Here is a 19,345-nt window from a genome sequence, read left to right on the forward strand (position 1 = left end):
TACTGGTTCATTTCCTTTAAAATATATAGCTTTGGTTCAAGTGACCAAGCTAAGAACTCACACTTTCAATTTATTCTAATGAGAGTTTAGAATAAATTATTATTCTAATAAATTCCTTCTTAGGGGCAAGGAGCTTTCAGAGTCCTGAGGCCTCTTCAATTTGAGGACTCTGAAAGTTACTTGCCCCTAAGGAGGAACTTTGAGACAGGGGTTGGGCAGTAAGATCAGATTCTTCTTCCATTCAAGGTCTCTTGTACTTTTGCAGAATGTGCAGAAGTGCAGTTTAAATTAAAACTCTGAGCCTCGTCCAACCAAACTTTTAAAATTAAGGCCCCTCCAAAACTTCCACTCTCCCCTGCCATAGCCACCCCTGCAAACTTAGATCCAACCATCTGTTCAGTGGGTTAGCATACAGTTAGCCAGTGTGCCCTTGTATGTATACAGCATACAGGTGCATATGTTAATCTGAGTGGGGGGGGGGATAAGGATTCATTTAGCAAGAGAGATCACTCTTACAGCACTCCCACCCATTCATCTGCAGAGTACAGCACTGAATTGTATAAAAGAGGAAACTGCTGGGAGAGAGCGATCCTAGCGGATGCTTGATCTCCAGCAGGACTGGTTTGGATTCCTCCAGACTCCCAACCCTTGCTTATCCTGTAGGCAGTGTTCTCTCTATTTTTTTTCCGTTTGTGTGTGGAATGAGTTTTGTTCTGGGTGACTGTATCAAGGCAGTGTCCACACATGCATCAGAGTGGGACCTTCTAGATTCAACCTGAGCAGGATCTAAAATTAAGTGAGCAGACATCAAAAACCATGTGCACACACATGCACGCCTTAGAGAGGGAAAACTGCCTGTAGGTTCTTGTTCACTGCCTCCCAGAAGGCTTTGCCCCACGGTCTGAAAAACTAGAGTTTACAAACTGTGTGTACTTATGGTTTACATACCACAAGCACACACACCCTCATTCATATATATATAATCTATCTATCTATCTATCTATCTATCTATCTATCTATCTATCTAAACTTTATTTGTGTGTGTATGTGTAAATGTATGTGTATGTATATATATTTGTTAGCCACCCCATAACAAATTGTTCTCTGGGAGGCTCACAACAGAGGATTAATACATACAATAAAAACACATAACACATTAAATTATAATGGACAAAAAGTGAAAATAAAATACAAAGTATGATACAAAGCAGCATTAAAAACTTATTTTAAAATTAGTTAAAAATCAGATCAAATCTGAAAAGTCGAATTTAAAAGGCCTGGGTGAACAAAAAGGTCTTTACCTGGTGTCTAAAAGAATAAAGTGATGAAGCCAGTCAAACCTCACTGGGGAGGCTATTCCATAAATGGGGCGTAACCACCAAAAAGGCCCTCTTCCCGGTAGCCACCCACCTCACCTCATTTGGCAGGGGCACCCAAAGAGGGCCTCCGAAGAAGATCTTAAGAAATGGGTAGGGGCATATGGGGCAAGGCGCTCTCTCAAGTAACCCAGTCCCAAGCCATTTAGGGCTTTAAAGGTTAAAACCAGCACTTTGAATTGGGCCCGGAAACGGACTGGGAGCTGGATGTAGATATAGATATACATACATACAAACAAAACATAGATTTAAATGTCCACAAACACAACACTGCGTGGCCATAAAAGCTGCCTTTAAATTGTGTGCTTGGTGTTGCATTTGTTTAGTATTACGAGAAGTTGGCAAGTCTTTTTAAGCATTTCTTCTTTTAGGAATAGTGACACTGCAATCTTTAAATATCTTACAAAGATAGGCATTGTTGGCTTAAGTGACAGTACATAGGCTAACACCCCACTCCTGCACACATTTACTTGCAAATTTAGTGCAATTGAGTCTAAGTGGATTAAAAAGATGGCAGCTTTCCCTTCCACACAGGGAGAGATCCAAGTCATGCAAACACATTAAGATAATTGATCACCTAGTGTTGTTTAATGCATTTACCACAAGTTAAACCTGTTTTCTGCCACTGAGAAGAAATTCTTCTCAATGGCAGAAAACAAGTTAAACTTTAAAAAGTCATGCCCCAGATGAACTTAAAAGGCCCCACGTTTTGCTCTAACCCCTTTCCGTCTAATTTTTAGGGGCTTGGTTGGCAGCAAAACTAACAACATCCCCAATGTTCCTAAAGAGCAAAAAGTTTGAAGCTGTGGGACCTACTGCTGGTGGTTAAAATCGGAGAGGCTCATCATCCCTCCTCCTTGCCGCACTCCTCGTCAAGCATCATTTCCTGACCTGTTTTCTTTCCAAGGCAGCTTGTTGCCTGCGTGTGTGGGGATGGCAGGGCTGGACGCAGTTGACATTAGGAAATGAATGTCACGCCGAGCTTTAGCCGCAATATGCAAAAACGGTAGCAAGAGCCAAGCAACAGGAAGCAACAGGAAGGGATGGTTTCTGCTTTTACTAGAGAAATACAGGTGCTGTAAATGAAGAAGAGTCACACCAAACCTGAAAGACCTAATGTACACTTGAATGTTCCAGTCTTTACAGACGCTACCGGTCATCACTATCTGCATTTAAAAGCGCACTCAGTTTCTTCCATTCCCAAGTCCATTCTCTTCCAACTTCTTGATCCCCTTTGCTGAGGGACTTTGGCGTCGACGGACCCCGCCACCGGCAAACGCAAATACCACCCAACTTGGCTAGCCCCTCCCGCCGTAAGCCTCGCGTGGAGCTGCCGGGCATCACGTGGGAGGGGGGCTCCCGAGAGCTACAGCGCACATTGCTTCAGCTTCAGTGCCAAAGAGCGAGCTGGAGTCTGTGTCCAGTCGACAGAGACTGTGGACCGCTGCGGCGACCTGCTGGAGCCGAGGCCTCAGCGCAAACTAAATAAAAGGGAGGAATGTCCTCTCGGCCTGCGTGGCCACCTGCCACAAGGGACGAGACTCGGGCGAGGAAGAGGCTGTGCTTTTCACGAGCGCTCATGTGAGTGAGGCGCTGGGAAGAGAGCAAGAGAGAGGCGGCTGCCTCTCTAGAAGCGGAGGGTCGCTTCTCCCGCTGCTCTCCCTTCTCTTGCTCACGTCGAAGGGCCTCGTCGTCCTCCTCCATCCACACCTTTGCTTCGCAACTGAGGTGAGGTTGGGCGAAACTTCCTGGAACTTGGCGGGAGCTTACGAGCGCGAAAGCAGTCAAGGTCCCCCACCCCGTTTTTTCCTCGCTGGATTTATTTTGCATTCAAACCACTGGGGTAACGTCGGCGCAGTTTTCTTTCTGCAATGGCTAAGCTCTCTTGGGACCTCAATAAATCATACCAATTGTCTGGGCGCAGAAGGGGTGTTTGTTGTGCAGTGTGAACCCGCCGCCGCCAAACCCCACCCCCCCAACAGAGAGAGAGACTAAAACAAAAAAAAGGGAGGGGGCAGGAGACTAAATGATGGATTTATTTTTATTTTTTCCTTGCGCAGGAGCTGCTGCTACTGGACTTGAGGCTGTTTTATGACTTTTTAACGGAGGTTTCTTCATTGCGTAATTGCCATGAGCTGCGCCTTATCATCCCCATCACCACCCTGACCGCCACCGCTGTTTGTGACTTTTGCGGCTATTTGGCGCAGGAGGAGGGCGCGTTCTGTGCATTCTCCCACGCGCCCCTTGCTTCTCCTCATGCCCGTTTTATTGGGTGGTGGTGACTTTCTCTTGCATTTGGACTGAGAGCAACAGCTTGCTTGCCTGCCTGCCCGGGAAGCGCCTGCCTTGCCAGAGCAAAATGTACTGACAAGCCAAGGGTAGCAGCAGGAGCCTTCAGCATTAGTTTGTGTCTTTCCAAGGCTTCCCGCCCCCCCCCCTTTTAAAAAAAATCTATAAATCAAGACAGCCAGCTTCTCTCTCTCTCTCTCCTCTCCCCACTCCTCCTTCCCCCCACAGCGGCCACTCGTTTTTTTCTTGTGTCATTTGTGGATGTTCCTGGCTCTCGCTTTTGGACGAGCAACACTCTGTTGCATTATCGCTGGGACTAGACTCTCTGCCCTTATGACTCCAAAGTTTTAAAATTAAAAAGAAGGTGGCCGAGAAGGCGAGAGCGTTCGGAACCTCTGAGGGCTTCAGAAAGCTAGCAGGAGTCTCCAAAAGGGAAGGCGTGTGAGCGGAGCCGCCGTCGCCTCTTCTCTCTCTCACCCGGCCCCCCGCCCCGCACACACGCACTCCTTGTTGTGGGTCAGCAAGGTGGCCCCCACGGCTTCCCCTGCCCCTTTCCTGCTTGGCGAGAGCTGTGGGGAAAGCGCTAAGCGCCTCCTGCCCCAGTCTCTTTTCTCCCGCCTTCTTCTGCTTCTTCCCTCTGCGCCTGGAATAGGCTGCTTGCCTCCCACCGCCTCCAGCCAAGCGGGTGCCGGCACCCTTTGCTGCTGCTGTCGCCGCCGCCGCTGCTGTTGCTTTTGCCCCCGCCGTGATGCCATGCCCCGCAGCCACAGCGGAGGAGAAGACGAGGGCGGCTCCGCCGGGCTCTGGCTGAAGAGCAGCTCGGCGGGGCGCCACGGCGGCAGCAGCAGCGGTGGCATGAAGGATGTAGAGTCCGGCCGGAGCAGGGTGCTCCTGAACTCGGCGGCCCCCCGAGGGGACGGCTTGCTCCTCTTGGGCACCGGCGGCGGGCTTGGCTTGCGGGAGAGCCGGCGAGGCAAGCAAGGAAGAGCCCGGATGAGCTTGCTGGGGAAGCCGCTCTCCTACAGCAGCAACCCTACCTACCGGCGGAACGCCAAGTACAGGAGGCTGCAAAACTATCTCTACAACGTGCTGGAGAGACCCAGAGGCTGGGCGTTCATCTACCACGCGTTCGTGTGAGTACAGCCGGCTGGCAGGAGCGGACGCGCACGCTCCTGCTATTGTTGGTGTTACTGTTGGTGTTTTGTTGCCACATGGGGAGGAGGAGCACCCACCTGGCATTAAAGTGGCCAGATTAAGCACACCTAAAGAAACAGGCATGCAGTGGAGGGCCTGGGAGGTGTGTGTGTGTTTCTTTCCCAGCGCTGTTGAATTATACTGAGCTACCGAGCTGATGCCCTGAAATGAGCATCCCACATGTTCTGTAGAGATGTGACGATGTCCTAGACATAAAGTAAGACACATCTTGATGCTGAAAGCACCTTTGAGCTATTTGCCCGCACACGTATGAATGTGGTTAATGGGAGGTAGAAAACTCGAGGGAGAGCCCTTAAAATGTACTTGCTGCTAGTGGGTGTAGATTTGACATCCAAATTTCAAACATGAAAAATAGAAAAGTGATAGGAGGCTTTAATTTTGCAATCATATACACATTCACCTGATATGAAACTCCACTGGATTATGTGGGGCTTTCTTCCAAGTTATTTAAAAAATCTATTAGGAGTATATAGCTCCCAGGGCAGTGTACACCTCAAAATCTTGCAATTACAGGGTCAGACTGTACATGCCATGTGCAGATCACCCCTAGTAAGCCTCCTTGAACCACTATGTCATAGTTACAACCATTGTAGTAAAAGGATGGATGTTTTTGTTTGAATTATCATGGAAACCTAGGATAGAGGGTGTGGAAGAGCTTTTTCAGATTAATTGACATATATTTTGAAGGTGTGATGTAGCATATGTTGTGTGGTTGAAAATCTGGGACATAAGGCAATACTGTCACAGCCAGGGATAGGAGCAGGGAGAAGTGAAAGGCTGAATTGGCTTGTGGTCAAAGGCTGAATGGTGTAAAGTCTCTTTTGCGAAACATCCCTCTCAAGAGTTGAAAGATGCAGTCGGTGAAGTGATCATAAACATTATTATGGTATGACATGCCCAAGAATTGAATGAACAGGACTTGCTTTTCCAGAAAGCAGGGTGGGGTGAGGAATAGGACATATTGGCCAATTACAGTAAGGAGGGGGAAATGATTAGGAATGGACACAGCAAAGGAACTGAAGGGGGTGAAAAGAGTCTTGGTACAGCAGTGATTTAAAGGCAATCCATAATGGGTTAGCAGAGTAGCTTTAGGAAAGCAAATTGGCATAGGAGATTGCAGAGTTATGGAATGGCTGTAGAATCCATAAATTCAATGGGAATTGCCATAGTTAACTTTTACATGTACTTTAAGAAGTTTAACAACAAAAAATATTTATATGCCGCTTTTCAACAAAAGTTTCCAAAGCGGTTTACATAGAGAAATAATAAATAAATAAGATGTTTCCCTGTCCCCAAAGATTTAGATTTTACAATCTAAAAAGAAACATAAAACAGACACCAGCAACAGTCACTGTGAGTACTGTGCTGGGAGTGGATAGGGCCAGTTAGTCTCTCCCTGCTAAATAAAGAGAATCACCACTTTAAAAAGGTGCCTCTTTGGGGAGTGGGGAGCAAAATATTTGTTTAAACATTTATATGTTTGCTTATGGAACACTCTTAAGGTGCACAGCACTTCACAATTCTTTTTTTATTTGTTTCATAGTACTTGCATAGAGCATTTCATGTGTTCAGAATGTTGTACTTTGTAATAAGGCAATCTTCTGTCCTCCTATTGCAGACAGGGGTATGAGACTGAAACAATAATGGCTTGCAAGAGCCACCTCATTGATTCATGGCCAAAGTGAAGTTTCATCCATGGACTTTCCACTTATAACTCACTCTCTTGTACATTGCATTGCTTCTTTTCCATTCAGCCAATTCTATACTCATTATTGTAACAACCCTGATCAATATGGGCAACTTCACCTGACATGGTAAAAGCTATGCCAACATTGGTCATGTTGTCTGAACCTACGAGTGTTGGCGTATTCTTCCTGATGTGTGGTTCTGAACCTGGTGTCTGTAACAACTTCAAATCTTGCCTGGCCATCTTAGGTAATGGGGAGGCGGCGGCGGCGGAAAAGCCCGGCCTGGCCGCTGGGGGCAGGAGGCAGCGGCAGGACAGCAGGCCTAGCCGCCCCGGGTAAGGGGGAGGCGGCGGCAAAGCCTGGCCTGGCTGCCGGGGCAAGAGGCAGCGGTGAGATGGCAGGCCAGGCCGTCTTGGGTGAGGGAGAGGTGGAGGCGGCAGCGGAAAAGCCCAGCCTGGCCACCGGGGGCGGGAGGCGGTGGGGGGAAGGCATGCCTGGCCGTCCCAGGTAAGGGAGAGGCGGCTCCGGTGGCAAAGCTTAGGGAAGCAGTGGAGAGACTGGAAAGGAGGTGAGTGGGAATTAGAGAGTGGGGCAGGAGGGAGGGGAGAATATCCGGCCCCAAATAGCGTGCAGATGCTCTGTGCAAGTCAGCTAGTAGTAGTAGTAGTAGTTGTTGTTGTTATTGATAATTCGATTTCTATACTGCCCTTCCAAAAATGGCTTAAGGTGGTTTATACAGAGAAATAACAAACAAATAAATAAGATGGATCCCTGTCCCCAAAGCGCTCACAATCTAAAAAGAAACATAAGACAGACACCAGCAACAGTCACTAGAAGCAGGGGCGTAACTACTATTAGGCAAGGGGAGGTGGCTGCCTGGGGGCCCCCACTCCTCGAGGGGCCCCCCAGAGGCAAGTCACATGTGAAATGTGTGTGTATCAGCGAGGGGCCCATTTAAAAATTTTGTCTCTGGGCCCACTCCAGCCTCGTTACGCCCCTGACTGGAGGTACTGTGCTGGGGGTGGAGAGGGCTAGTTACTCTCCCCCTGCTAAATAAAGAAAATCACCACGTTAAAAGGTGCCTCTTTGCCAACTTAGCAGGGTTTAATTTAGTTTTTACTATGTTGTCTGAAGCTGCCCTATAATTTCAATTTCGCAGATGGAGAACTGGAACAGAGAGAATGCCACACCACCCAGTGAGCTTACAGTGAATCCCATTGGCATCCGAAGGGTATATTTGAACCCAACTCAGGCCAAACACCTATCCACTGAATCCCACTAGCATCAGTTTTGACATTTTTTGTTGGCACATATTTAACTGTATCATAGAAATGAATGGGACTTAAATTTGATTTTGCCTGAATTGTGGCAAAACTTATTTTCACTGTCCATTGACAATGGAAATAATCTAGCTAAAGCACGCATCTGTCCATTAGTGTTTTCTTCTCATTAATTCATTTCAGTGGAAGTAATACTAGCTGTGGTGCTTAGAAGTGACTGTATCAAACCCACTGCAAAAGAACAAATACAAATAACTTCTGAAGTGGACTGTAGTCCACAAAAGTTTATGCTTCAATAAATTTGTTGGTCTTTAAGGTCCACAAGACTCTTTGTTTTAACTACAGGTAAGGTACTTGTGATGAGAAATAATGATGTATTTAATGTTTGCCACATTGTTACAATACTTCCATTAAATAATAGCCCCTGATGCCAAATCTCCAAATGCAATATTGACAAAAACATTAATATGCATAGTTAACCACTTTTTCCCAGCTATGAATATGCACTCTAGTAACTGCAAACTGCACATACTCTTCTATGGCCATTCTGACCTTTTCCAGAGGCAGGATGACCTCCAGATTGTGTGTGAGAGACGGTGGTGATCTGTCTGTGTATATGTGCGTTATTATACAATTGCCTCAGAGGGCAACTCTATAAATGGATGGATTAATGCAGAACATGTAGTCTCACTGGACAGCTCTTTTTCTAATGTACCTGGCCTGGTTGCTTCCACATCACATGGAAGAAGATGGGTTGTTAACCTGTGGACATTTGGAGCACAATACGGAAGAAAAAGAGCTGCATTGATTCACAATGCAAACAAGAGTTATATAATCCACAAGTGCTGTACAATATTACTTTTATTCTTAGAGTTGATCTGATGTGTTCCGAGGTCCTTCAGCTCTTTCTTAAGGATATATTCTTTTTAACTCATCCACGCACAAAAAATCTGTACTTAAAAAGAAAATGCTTTCTGCCTCTCTGTCTTTTGTAGAACACCCACTTGTACTTTTTACTCACCCCTATTCTATCCCAAGAACAGACTTTTGTAGGAAGTAAAAGCTAACAGTGTTTGGCAGTGCAGGAGCTTTTTGAAGATCTGGCTTGATTTCTAGATTACTTTTTGTATGTCTCCAGAGGACATAGGAGGGTTCTTATATTTTTATGTTCGTGTGTGTAAGAAAGAAGATCTCCAGCGTAGCAAAAGAGAGCTATGAATCAACAACTTTATACTATCTCCTCCAAGGTAGCTTTTTTCTCAGGCCAGGGAGGACTAGTTTAGGAGTATACAGTTCTTCTGCCCATTGAAGATTTTGCAGTTATTCCACCTGACAATTTCTTTCATTCAGCACTAGCTGCCATTCAGCAGTATTCATAGCTTTCTTACAGTTTTCTTACAGTCATTCCAGTCTTCCTGTGTTAGTATAGCCATTATCCTGTCTTTTCTTTTGTAGGCATCCTGCAATTGAGATGATAGCCCATTCTCTCAAAATCCTAACAAAAAATAACAACTGGCAAACTAATATTTATACATCACAGAGTGCAAGGATAAGTTGTATTTGTTTAAATCTTCATCGTAGCCTTTAGAGCATGGTCAGATGTTTAACTCTGTATACATAACACCCAATTACATATACAGTACTTCAGGGTAATCAGGGTAGTTAACAAGAGTTATTTATTTATTTATTTATTTATTTATTACATTTATATCCCACCCCATACAATAAAAGTCCCTGGGTGGTTCACAATATAAAACCAATTAAAACATTAACATATTTAAAACAATTTAAAATACAATAAAAACTCTAAAACTGAAGCTTTAAAACCATAAACTAAAAGCCTGACTAAACAGGTATGTTTTTAGGTCCTTCTTAAAAACATTTAGAGAAGGGGAAACTCTAATTTCATTAGGAAGCATGTTCCAGAGTCCCAGGGCAACTCTAGAAAAGGCCTGGTTTTGAGTTGCCACCAACCGAGCTGGTGGCAACTGCAACCGGACCTCCCCTGATGATCTTAACAGACGGTGGGATTTATGAAGAAGGCAGTGCTCTCTTAATACCTCTGACCCAAGTAGTGGAAGAGTGGAATCCCCCCTCCCCAGTCCTTGCTTGAAAGTTTAAGAGTAAAGTGGGGATTTAATCTGTGCTAGTACCAGGAAGTTTGAAGTCAAGAGATAGTAGTTATTTTCGCTTAATGTGGACTGCAAAGGTGTGATCTTCTCTATATAGCTCAAGGGTCAGAAACAGTGGCAGTGAATTGATGCATTTGGTTAGAAGTCTCATTATGTTTAGGACATCAGTAAAGCTATTAACGTGTGGGGACGAATCTCAGGAATATATATGAAAGATGTGCTGCAAGATATTCTGAAAATGCAAGCATTTGTGCTGAAAGTTAGCAGGCTTGTTTTTCACTACTTCATTTGGCAATCGATTTTCTGAAGTCAGGCTTGATATCATTTGTAGGGCAAAAAAGGAAACAGGAAAAGCAGAAAAGACCTAATGAGAGAATGATTGGAAGCAAATGGTTTTCTTCCCTCAGGCTTCAAATATCTGTGAATGGTTACAGGTTTCTATTGCATCTCTATAGTATCTTTTCATTAATTCCGTCCCTTGCTTGCTTGTTCAGTTACTCAGTCTCTCACAGTTTCATCTCACCTTTGTTATTTTTAAGTATTTCATCCATAGTTCCTCAATGAATGCACATTAAAACCAGGAGGAATTTTTGCTGAGGAAATAGGTAGAGATAAAACCTGTGAAAGTTTAGGTTTTTTCTTCTCCTGAATTCTTAATTACGTACGCTGTTGTTTTTAGTAATCGTAATCTCAACTTGAATTTGATCACATGTACTGTAGAGGCAGGTATAGATCTTACTTGGGAACTGATACTTTTAAATTCTGAAATTATTGATAGGAATAGATGAAAACATGAATATATATAGGTTAGATTTATGATAGGGGTTGACAGATCCCAGATGCCAGGGAGCCATGGCACCTAGACGAGGATATTCAGAGGTAGAAATAAAATCTTTATTTTATTACAAAACACATAATTATTATGTAACGATTTTACATAATAAAAACCCGGGCAGCCCTTTTTCTGTTCTAAGGAACTTACTTATAAAGGGAATAAAGAGAAACCCATGTATCTCCTTGCAACATACATCACCAAGTCCAGTGATTTTATAAAATGTCCATTGTCTGACTGACTCCCAAGTGTTTGGGCTGGCTCCTAAATCCAAATAAAACTTGTCAAGGCGTGGTTTATGATTATTTTGAGATCCATATACGTATCTTAAATATAAAGTCTCAGCAACTATCCAGCTTCATGGTATTAACTGGCCCTATCCACCCCCAGCACAGTACCTCCAGTGACTGTCCTTGGTGTGTGTCTTATGTTTCTTTTTAGAATGTGAGCCCTTTGGGGACAGGGAGCCATCTTATTTGTTTGTTATTTCTCTTTGTAAACCGCCCTGAGCCATTTTTGGAAGAGCAGTATAGAAATCGAATTATTATTATTATTATTATTATTATTATTAGGAATAAATACTTTTGATTGCTTATGTCTGTTCCTCATAATAGAATAAATAAATATAATACATACGATAAATATGTTTCCTTTAGTGGACTTTCAGTTACATACTTTGTCTCCATTATTACTGTAGTTTTTATAATAAGAAGCTTGCTTAGTAACAATTTGGATTACATAAGTATGATGCAAATTAGTCCACAATAGTGGTAGTAATTAATAAGCACAGTTTTACTGCGTGCTTCAGTCAAATCTTAATTAACAAATCAATAAATCATCCTTAAGATATCTAAGGGGTTTTGTAGTATTCTGTGCCAGCTAGGAGTTAATTCCCCTGTAGCACATTTCTGTGCATGTTTATTCAGAAATCAGTTTCATGTAGATCAATGGGAATTATTTGCTAATCAACGTGCTTAGGATCACCAACCTTAGAGCACAATTTACAGTATTTTAGGCTGCAGTTCCTAGTATTCTAAGGAAGGTACTCCAGAGGTAGTGTATGTGAGGACGGCTCTTTGTTGCTTTCCATCACTGATGGAAATTTAGTTTTTTCATGTTTTCTGCTTGTGGTTTGGGTTGAATTGTGTATATATTTCATCTCTTTTTCAAATATTATGCTCCTGCTCAGTCACACAACTGCTTTGGACGGACGCTTTAAGAATAGAGTACCTAGTGAATATGAGTAAAGAATGAACTTTTCATGTATTACTTTTCAAACATCTGCAACACTTAAGTGTTGTGTATGTTTACTTCCTATGTTCAATACTTGAGATTTTAGCTATTTAGAATAGGATTCCACTTAAGAAAGCTAGTAATTACCTTTTTAAATGTTTTAAAGTACTTTTAGACATTTTAGTAGAACTCTATGCAAAAGTTTCTCCTCTCCTATAATGATTGTGTTCTGTTAGAATACAAAACAAATGCTCTTTGCTTGAAAAATCACATAGCAATGTAATTCTGTTAAAATAAATGGAAGTTTTGCCATTTATTTCCGTGAGAAGCAAGCTGTCCTAAATACTTAACAGTATGTTGGAAAAAATAGATTGTTCATTGTAAGTATCAAGAATAATGTAATAAATGTTTTTGCAAAATTAATATGCTTGACATTTCCCCCCCAACAATTTTCTAGAACTACAGAAGAGACTTTTGCCAGAATAATATTTTCACTATGCAAAATAATTTTAAGGTAGACTTCTGCATATCACACTATGGTATTACAACAATGTTCAGTTCTTTTGATCTGTCTTTTATGACTTACAGCATTGAACTGAACTGAAATAAAGGATATGGATTTTTGGAGAAATGATAAACTGATTCCTGTTATATTTTGAATGAGAGTTTAATTTATTTGAACTCTAATTCAGAATGGTAATCCTGTTTTATATCTGGTTGTGTTTTTTTAAATGCGGGATCAAATCCAGTTTCAGTAGCAATTTCTTTGTGAGGTTAGTTTTGTTCACTCAGCTAGTGGCCTGGTTCAGATGTAACAAGAAACAATAGTTTCTCTTTGGGTGAATGAGTCCTGGAGAGCTATGAGCTTGCACGCTCCTCTGTACACTAAGTAGGAGATCAATGCTTCTGTTTTCATTTTTAAACTAACCACAGTTCCACATGTCACCCAACTCTGATTAGTTTAATTAAGCTAAATTAAACTAAATTTTAACCTTGACAATTTTTCTTTGGGTTTAGGAGCCAGCCCAAAAGTTTAGGGGCCAAACAATGGACACTTGACAAAATTAGAGGACTTAGTGATAGACAGGAGTGTAGTGGAGGGGGGCCGCTCAGGGACAGAGCTGTTGGGGTGGGCATAGTCATGGGGGGCTGTCATGGAGAGCGCCTGCACTTCTGAATTTGCAACTATGTCACTGGTGACAGACACTGTGGAGGGGGAGTGCAAATGGGCTTCTCTTTATCCCTTTTACAAGTAACATCCTTAGGACAGAAAAAGAGGTGCCTGGGATGTGCCACATGGCTTCAGGGTATCTGAAAAGTGAATCTGCTTTGCAGCAGATTTGCAGATGTTTAAATTGGGGGATTAAATAGACAGTTCACATAGGGTCACCTCCTCTCCGCAATCCCTGCAGATTTTTTCCTGTGCGTGTTCCCACCACTTGCTCTGGGTTTTTTATCCAACCAGTCCCATCAGGAGGAGGCAAGAGAGCTTTTTGTGTGTGTTAATTTGACAGTTAGTTACAGAAGACCTCAAGACCAAGCAGCCAGGGATCAAACAACAGAATGCAAGGGCTCAGGTTACATCTTGTGTTGTAACTCAGGAATTCCCCCCCCCTCCCCTTCTGGACTCTCTCATTCTCCCGGTGGCCCCTCTTCATTTCTCAGCCAGCCATTCTACTTCTTTCCCCCCTGGGTGGTATGAAATGCTACTCATCTTTAGCAAGCCTTCCTGGTAGCATTCTGCAGACAGAGACACGTGCACCACAGCTGGGACCACACTAGAATGCAGAAATGCTTTAGTGATTCAGCAGAGTTGGGGGTGCCTTCTGTGCTTAAAAGCATCTCCTTTGGGGAACCGTGGCCAATGTCTCACTTGCTCCCAGTTTGTTACCTCAGCACAGCACCCCTGCAGGTGCTGGAGAGGGCTTTCTCCACTGAGAGTGGTTTGTGAGTAATAGCTTCCACCCGAAGGGACATTTGTCTGTGTATTATGTAGGCTGCCTGGCTCTAATGTAACCTGACAGAAACATGAGCTGAAAGGAGCCCCTCCACAGAATTGCATCAATCTGCCACAACCCCTCTCCCACCCCTAGCTCTTGCAATTGCAAATCTCCTTTGCTGACACCTGGGTGGATTTCAAGTGCGAGTTTGGAAAGAAGCCCCTTCACACATCACAGAGAAACTTGGGAGCATAACAGAAGCCTCGGGTTCCCCCACCCCCACCCAAAGCCACTGGAAATAAAGGATTTTTTAAAGCCGGACATAATTCAGACTAAGCGAGAATGGGCAGCCTCAATCTGGGGGAAAACAAGAGTCCTGCCTGTACTGGCCCCCGATAGCCTGCAGCTAATTTGGGGTAAATGCAGCTAATATGTAGACTGGCCCACTCCATTCTGGAGGAGATTTGAAGTTAAAGCCCTGTGTGTAAAGCCTCCTGGGACAAATATAGATTTTATTAAAACTCTGCTTCTGAATTACCTAGTCCAAGTACCATGGTTAAATTTCTAGATGCCTGGGATTTATCAAGCTCTGGTTTTAGCTGTGATTTTATTCATAAAATAATAAAAATATTGACCTGGAGATGAGTAGAAAACATATTCTGTGATTGCCAGATAATGACATATTAACCTGATTTTCTAAAAAATCTAGGTAGTACTAGCATATTGCAGAAGCCAAATAAAATATTTTTCTAGAAGGTCTGAAAGTATTTATGCACATGATTACACATGCACAAGTCTCTATTGGATTTGTATGATGGATATTGCTTGAGTTCTGAAATAAATATCTTGAAAGGACTTTATTTTGATATATATTAAGCCATCAAATAGATGCCAGGAAAACTGGATTTTTGCTACTATTATCTGAGAGTGTGATTCGGATATGATCCAAGCTGAAAATACATTTGACAATGTTAAATATATTAAAATATAAATGTCCAGACAGTGAAAGTCATGACACAGCACTGTAAACAATAAGACTGCCAGCTACCTTTAGATAATTGCCTGCATAGAATGAGTGCCAGTTTAAATTTTTAATTGCAAATGGCAATCTTGGCAACTGGAAATACCAATATCTTTCCTCCCCTGCCCCCAACAAAATTGTATTAAAATTCTTGAAATACTGTTGTAGTACAGATGTACCTCCTTGTTTCAATACATATCCGCTTCTGAGTAGAGTTGCCATACTGTAGTGTTGTTAACCAGTTAAGTTTAATTTGAAGATCCATTACATGAAATTTGGCAGGCTGTGTCCTACATGAAGTTATCAAAATATATTCTGATAGTTTGATTTATGTAGAATAAAAGTACATTTCTTGGTGAGGAAAATTAATCTATGCCAATTTACTAAGCAAACATGGCATAAATTTGGAGAATCATGCTGGAATATATGTTGGATCTAGGGCTTACTCATAAAATTCATCTTTGTTCCTATTATAGTAGATGCACTGCAGGCTGTAGTGCCTGTCCTTTGATTTATTTATTTACTTACTTATTTACTACATTTTTAAACCGCCTCATCCAGAGGTTCTGGGCAGTATACTACAACTTTTTAAAAAGACATAAAACCCACAATTTGAACACAATGCAAAAAACAATATAAAAACTCAAAACTGATTAAAACTATTTAAAATCAATTAAAATACTTTTTAAAACAACAACACTTTACAAGCCTTGGAAGGCCAGGCCAAATAAATAGGTTTTTAGGACTCTCTTAAAGGCTGACAGCGAGCCTAAACTGCGGATATCTGCTGGGAGTGCATTCCAATTTCCATAGACTAGGAGCAGCTACAGAAAAGGCCCGGTTCCGAGTTGCCACCAGACATACCAGTGGTAACTGGAGACGGACCTCTCCAGATGACCTCAACGAGCGATGGGGATCATACCGAAGAAGGCGCTCTCTAAGGTAACCTGGACCCAAGCCATTCAGGGCTTTAAAGGTAACCAGCATTTTGTATTTCACCCGGAAACATATCGGCAGCCAGTGCAGCTGTTTTAAGACAGGACTAATATGGTCTCTCCGGGTTACCCCAGAGACCAATCTGGCTGCCGCATTTTGAACTAACTGAAGTTTTCGAACTATGTACAAAGGCAGCCCCACATAGAGAACATTGCAGTAGTTGAGCCTGGAGGTTACCAGCTGATGCACCACTGTTTTGAGATTGTTCTCTTCAAGGAATGGATGCAGCTGTCGAATCAGCCGAAGCTGATAGAAAGCACTCCTGGCCATGGCCTCCACCTGAGATACCATGGTGAGGTCTGGATCCAAGAGCACTCCCAAGCTGCTTATCTGTTCCTTCTGGGGGAGTGTAACCCCATCCAGCACAGGAAGATCTAACTCATCCCTTAAATTCCAATCCCCCACAATGAGCACCTCTTCTTGCTTAGATTCAGCTTCAATTTGTTATCCTTCACCCAGCCCATTATTGCCTCTAGGCAGGCATTTAGGGAGTGAATGCCATTTGATGATGATGAGGAGGAGGAGGAGGAGGAGGAGGAGGAGAAATAGATTTGGGTGTCATCAGCATACTGATAACACCCTGCACCAAATCTAATGAGCTCACCCAGCGGTTTCATGTAAATATTTAAAAGCATTGGTGACAAAATGGAGCCCTGAGGGACTCCATATAATAGCTCCCATTTTAAATAGGAACTGTCACCAAGCTCCAGCATCTGGAATCTGCCTGAGATATAGGAGTGGAACCACTGCAAAGCAGTGCCTCCTATCCCCAATTCCCCCAGGCGATCCAGAAGGATACCATGGTTGATGGTATGGAATGCCGCCAAGAGATCCAAAAGAACCAACAAAATCACACTCCCTCTGTCGATTCCCCAGTAAAGGTCATACATCAGGCCGACTAAGGCAGACTCAACCCCATATCCCGCTCTAAAGCCAGTTTGAAATGGGTCTGGATAATCGGTTTCCTCCAAAACCGCCTGGAGCTGGTTAGCCACCACCCTCTCAATCTCCTTACCCGACCATGGGAGATTGGAGACCAGCCTATAACTGTTCATCACTGAGGGATCTAGGGAAGACTTCTTAAGAAGTGGTCTAATAATTGCCTCCTTCAAACAAGGAGGCATCCTACCCTCCCTCAGTGATGTGTAGTGGGACATCTTGCATTATAACAGATTTTATTTATTTTTATTAATTTTTACATTTCTATACCGCCTTTCGTTAAAAGAAAACCCCAAGGCGGTTTACAAAAATTAAAACATACAATAAAAGCAGTAAAAACATCAAGCAATAAAAACATCAAGCTAAAAACATATAAACAAGCATAAAAACATGACAACAGATAACAGATAAAAACAGAGAAGCCGCAGTAAAAACGATCATGTAAAAGCCTGGGTAAAAAGCCAAGTCTTTAAAAGCTTTCTAAAAGCCGTGATGGAGTCTGAGGAACGAATGGCCACCGGGAGAGCATTCCAGAGTCTAGGGGCAGCAACAGAGAAGGCCCTGTCCCGAGTGCATGAAAGCCGGGCCTCCCTCATTGTCGGCACCCGGAGCAGGGCCCCCTCAGATGTCCTTGTCAAGTGGGCAGCAACCCTTGGGAGCAGGCGGTCCCTCAAATACCAGATCACGATTTCACACTGAAAATGCAACCTGGTTAGAAGTGTGTGTATATAATATTAAAAACACACACACACACACACACACACACACACACACTGCTATGGTTTCTTAGTCCATGGCTTTAATTAATAGATTTCTTGCTTGCTCTTCTGTAAATTGGACTCAAAGTGCGACAGTACATGGTTTAAGGTCCTCTGAGCTGAACAGAGTTTGACAAAACTTCCCAATAAGTTGGACTGAAGACTGGCAATTATTTTTATGAGAATTGAACATGGTTTGAGAGAGGCATCACTTTTTGCTTCTCATAGTTAACATGTATCCACAGAGGTTTTTGTTCATTCATTTGTCCCACTGTCATCTCTGGTCAAGGAGGATTTTTGCAATGATATGTGCAAAACCTTTTGTCAGAAGTAGAAATCTAATTAGTGTAAACGCACATACCACAAGCTGCAGTCTTCTAAACTGCCTTCAACACTCTGGTGGGAAAACACATACCTATTATCTGTCTCCAGCCCTTTAAATTGGAGCCATATGGCTTCACTGCATATAGAACTCTTTATGGATGATATCTTATATGTGATTTCACTGTGATGTTACTTATCTTTAGCTTTAAAAGCAGAAATGGACACTGACCTGAGGAACTGAATGAACTAAGGTGAACTAGTTAACTCTGAATGCACTGACTTCACAGAATCAGCATATTAGGAGTGTTATGTAGATTGTCTTGGCAGGGTGGTACATAATTGGTGCATAATTGTGATTGCTCTCTGAAGAGGGTTGTTACATGTTAGGCTTATATCAGTCTACAGTGCAGATGTAAAACCTGCATTGGCTAGAATATACGGTGCATTGACCTTTTGCGTCGTCCCTTATATTAATAACATAAACCCATGGCTGAAATGTGCTTTTAATGCCGCATTTCAAAGTGGACAAAACACATGCATACCATTTTTGTCTAATATAAAGCTGGTATATGAGTTACACATAGTAAACATGGAATGAACTGTATATTACATCTCAACACATTCTAATAAAATCTACATAAATTATTGTTTGTAATTATTAGGTAGAGATACATTAAAGTGGTTTATATGAGTACTTATTTTAATGCAAATATGAACTCTTATGGAACTTTCTCCTTGATTGTATAATTCTTGCAGTATATTTTTTAAAAAACGAGTACTTGGAAAGTAAGAAGTATCAGAATTCCTATTAACTGCATGGTCCTTAACACAAAATGTTCATGGTAAAACCTTTATGTTGGTAGAACAATGTGTAATTTAACTATTGAATGCATATATATGAAATGTAATCTGTTACAAAAGGTTTTCTATGTAGGCCTTTGTGTCTCTCTGTGTGCATGTGGGTGGAGTGCAATTGATTGCATATGGAGAACTTGATCAGTTATGAAACACTGAAAACGTCCATATTTTGAAGACATTAAGATCATTCACATGACTGAAAACTCTGGCAGGGCAGAAGGCTGCCTTCCTCCACACGATCAAAATTAGTTTTAAGGCTTTGCCGCTTGCCTGGCACGTGAGCAGGGAGCTGGCGGAGGAAGTCTGGCACCCCTCAATGTACTGCGCCAGGAATGTGGCGCATTGAGGGATTCCTCCTCAGCCGGGTGCTCTCACCACTTGGCTCTGAGTGTGCTCGGGCTGTTTGTACTCTCATCCTTCTGCCTAGGTAATAGCCCAGTTGGACTTCCCGATGGGGCAGCGGC

At 42.8% G+C, this 19,345-nt stretch overlaps 1 protein-coding gene across 4 annotated transcripts in view; it reads left to right on the forward strand.

Annotated features, from left to right (window-relative positions):
• The first annotated feature begins 4,072 nt into the window (after positions 1–4,072).
• The window catches only part of KCNQ5 (potassium voltage-gated channel subfamily Q member 5), a 576,092-nt gene continuing 560,819 nt past the window's right edge, over positions 4,073–19,345 (forward strand). For 2 of the 4 annotated variants that reach the window (XM_053286878.1, XM_053286866.1), the window contains exon 1: positions 4,309–4,798. In XM_053286878.1, the coding sequence (XP_053142853.1) occupies positions 4,419–4,798 (380 nt within the window). In that variant the 5' untranslated portion in view covers positions 4,309–4,418. Of the gene's footprint in view, positions 4,799–19,345 lie in introns of all 4 variants that reach the window. The other 2 variants (XM_053286867.1, XM_053286872.1) reach the window with 2 other exon arrangements.

This window comes from Hemicordylus capensis, chromosome 1 (genome assembly GCF_027244095.1).
Source record: "Hemicordylus capensis ecotype Gifberg chromosome 1, rHemCap1.1.pri, whole genome shotgun sequence".
NCBI classification, from domain to species: domain Eukaryota; kingdom Metazoa; phylum Chordata; class Lepidosauria; order Squamata; family Cordylidae; genus Hemicordylus; species Hemicordylus capensis.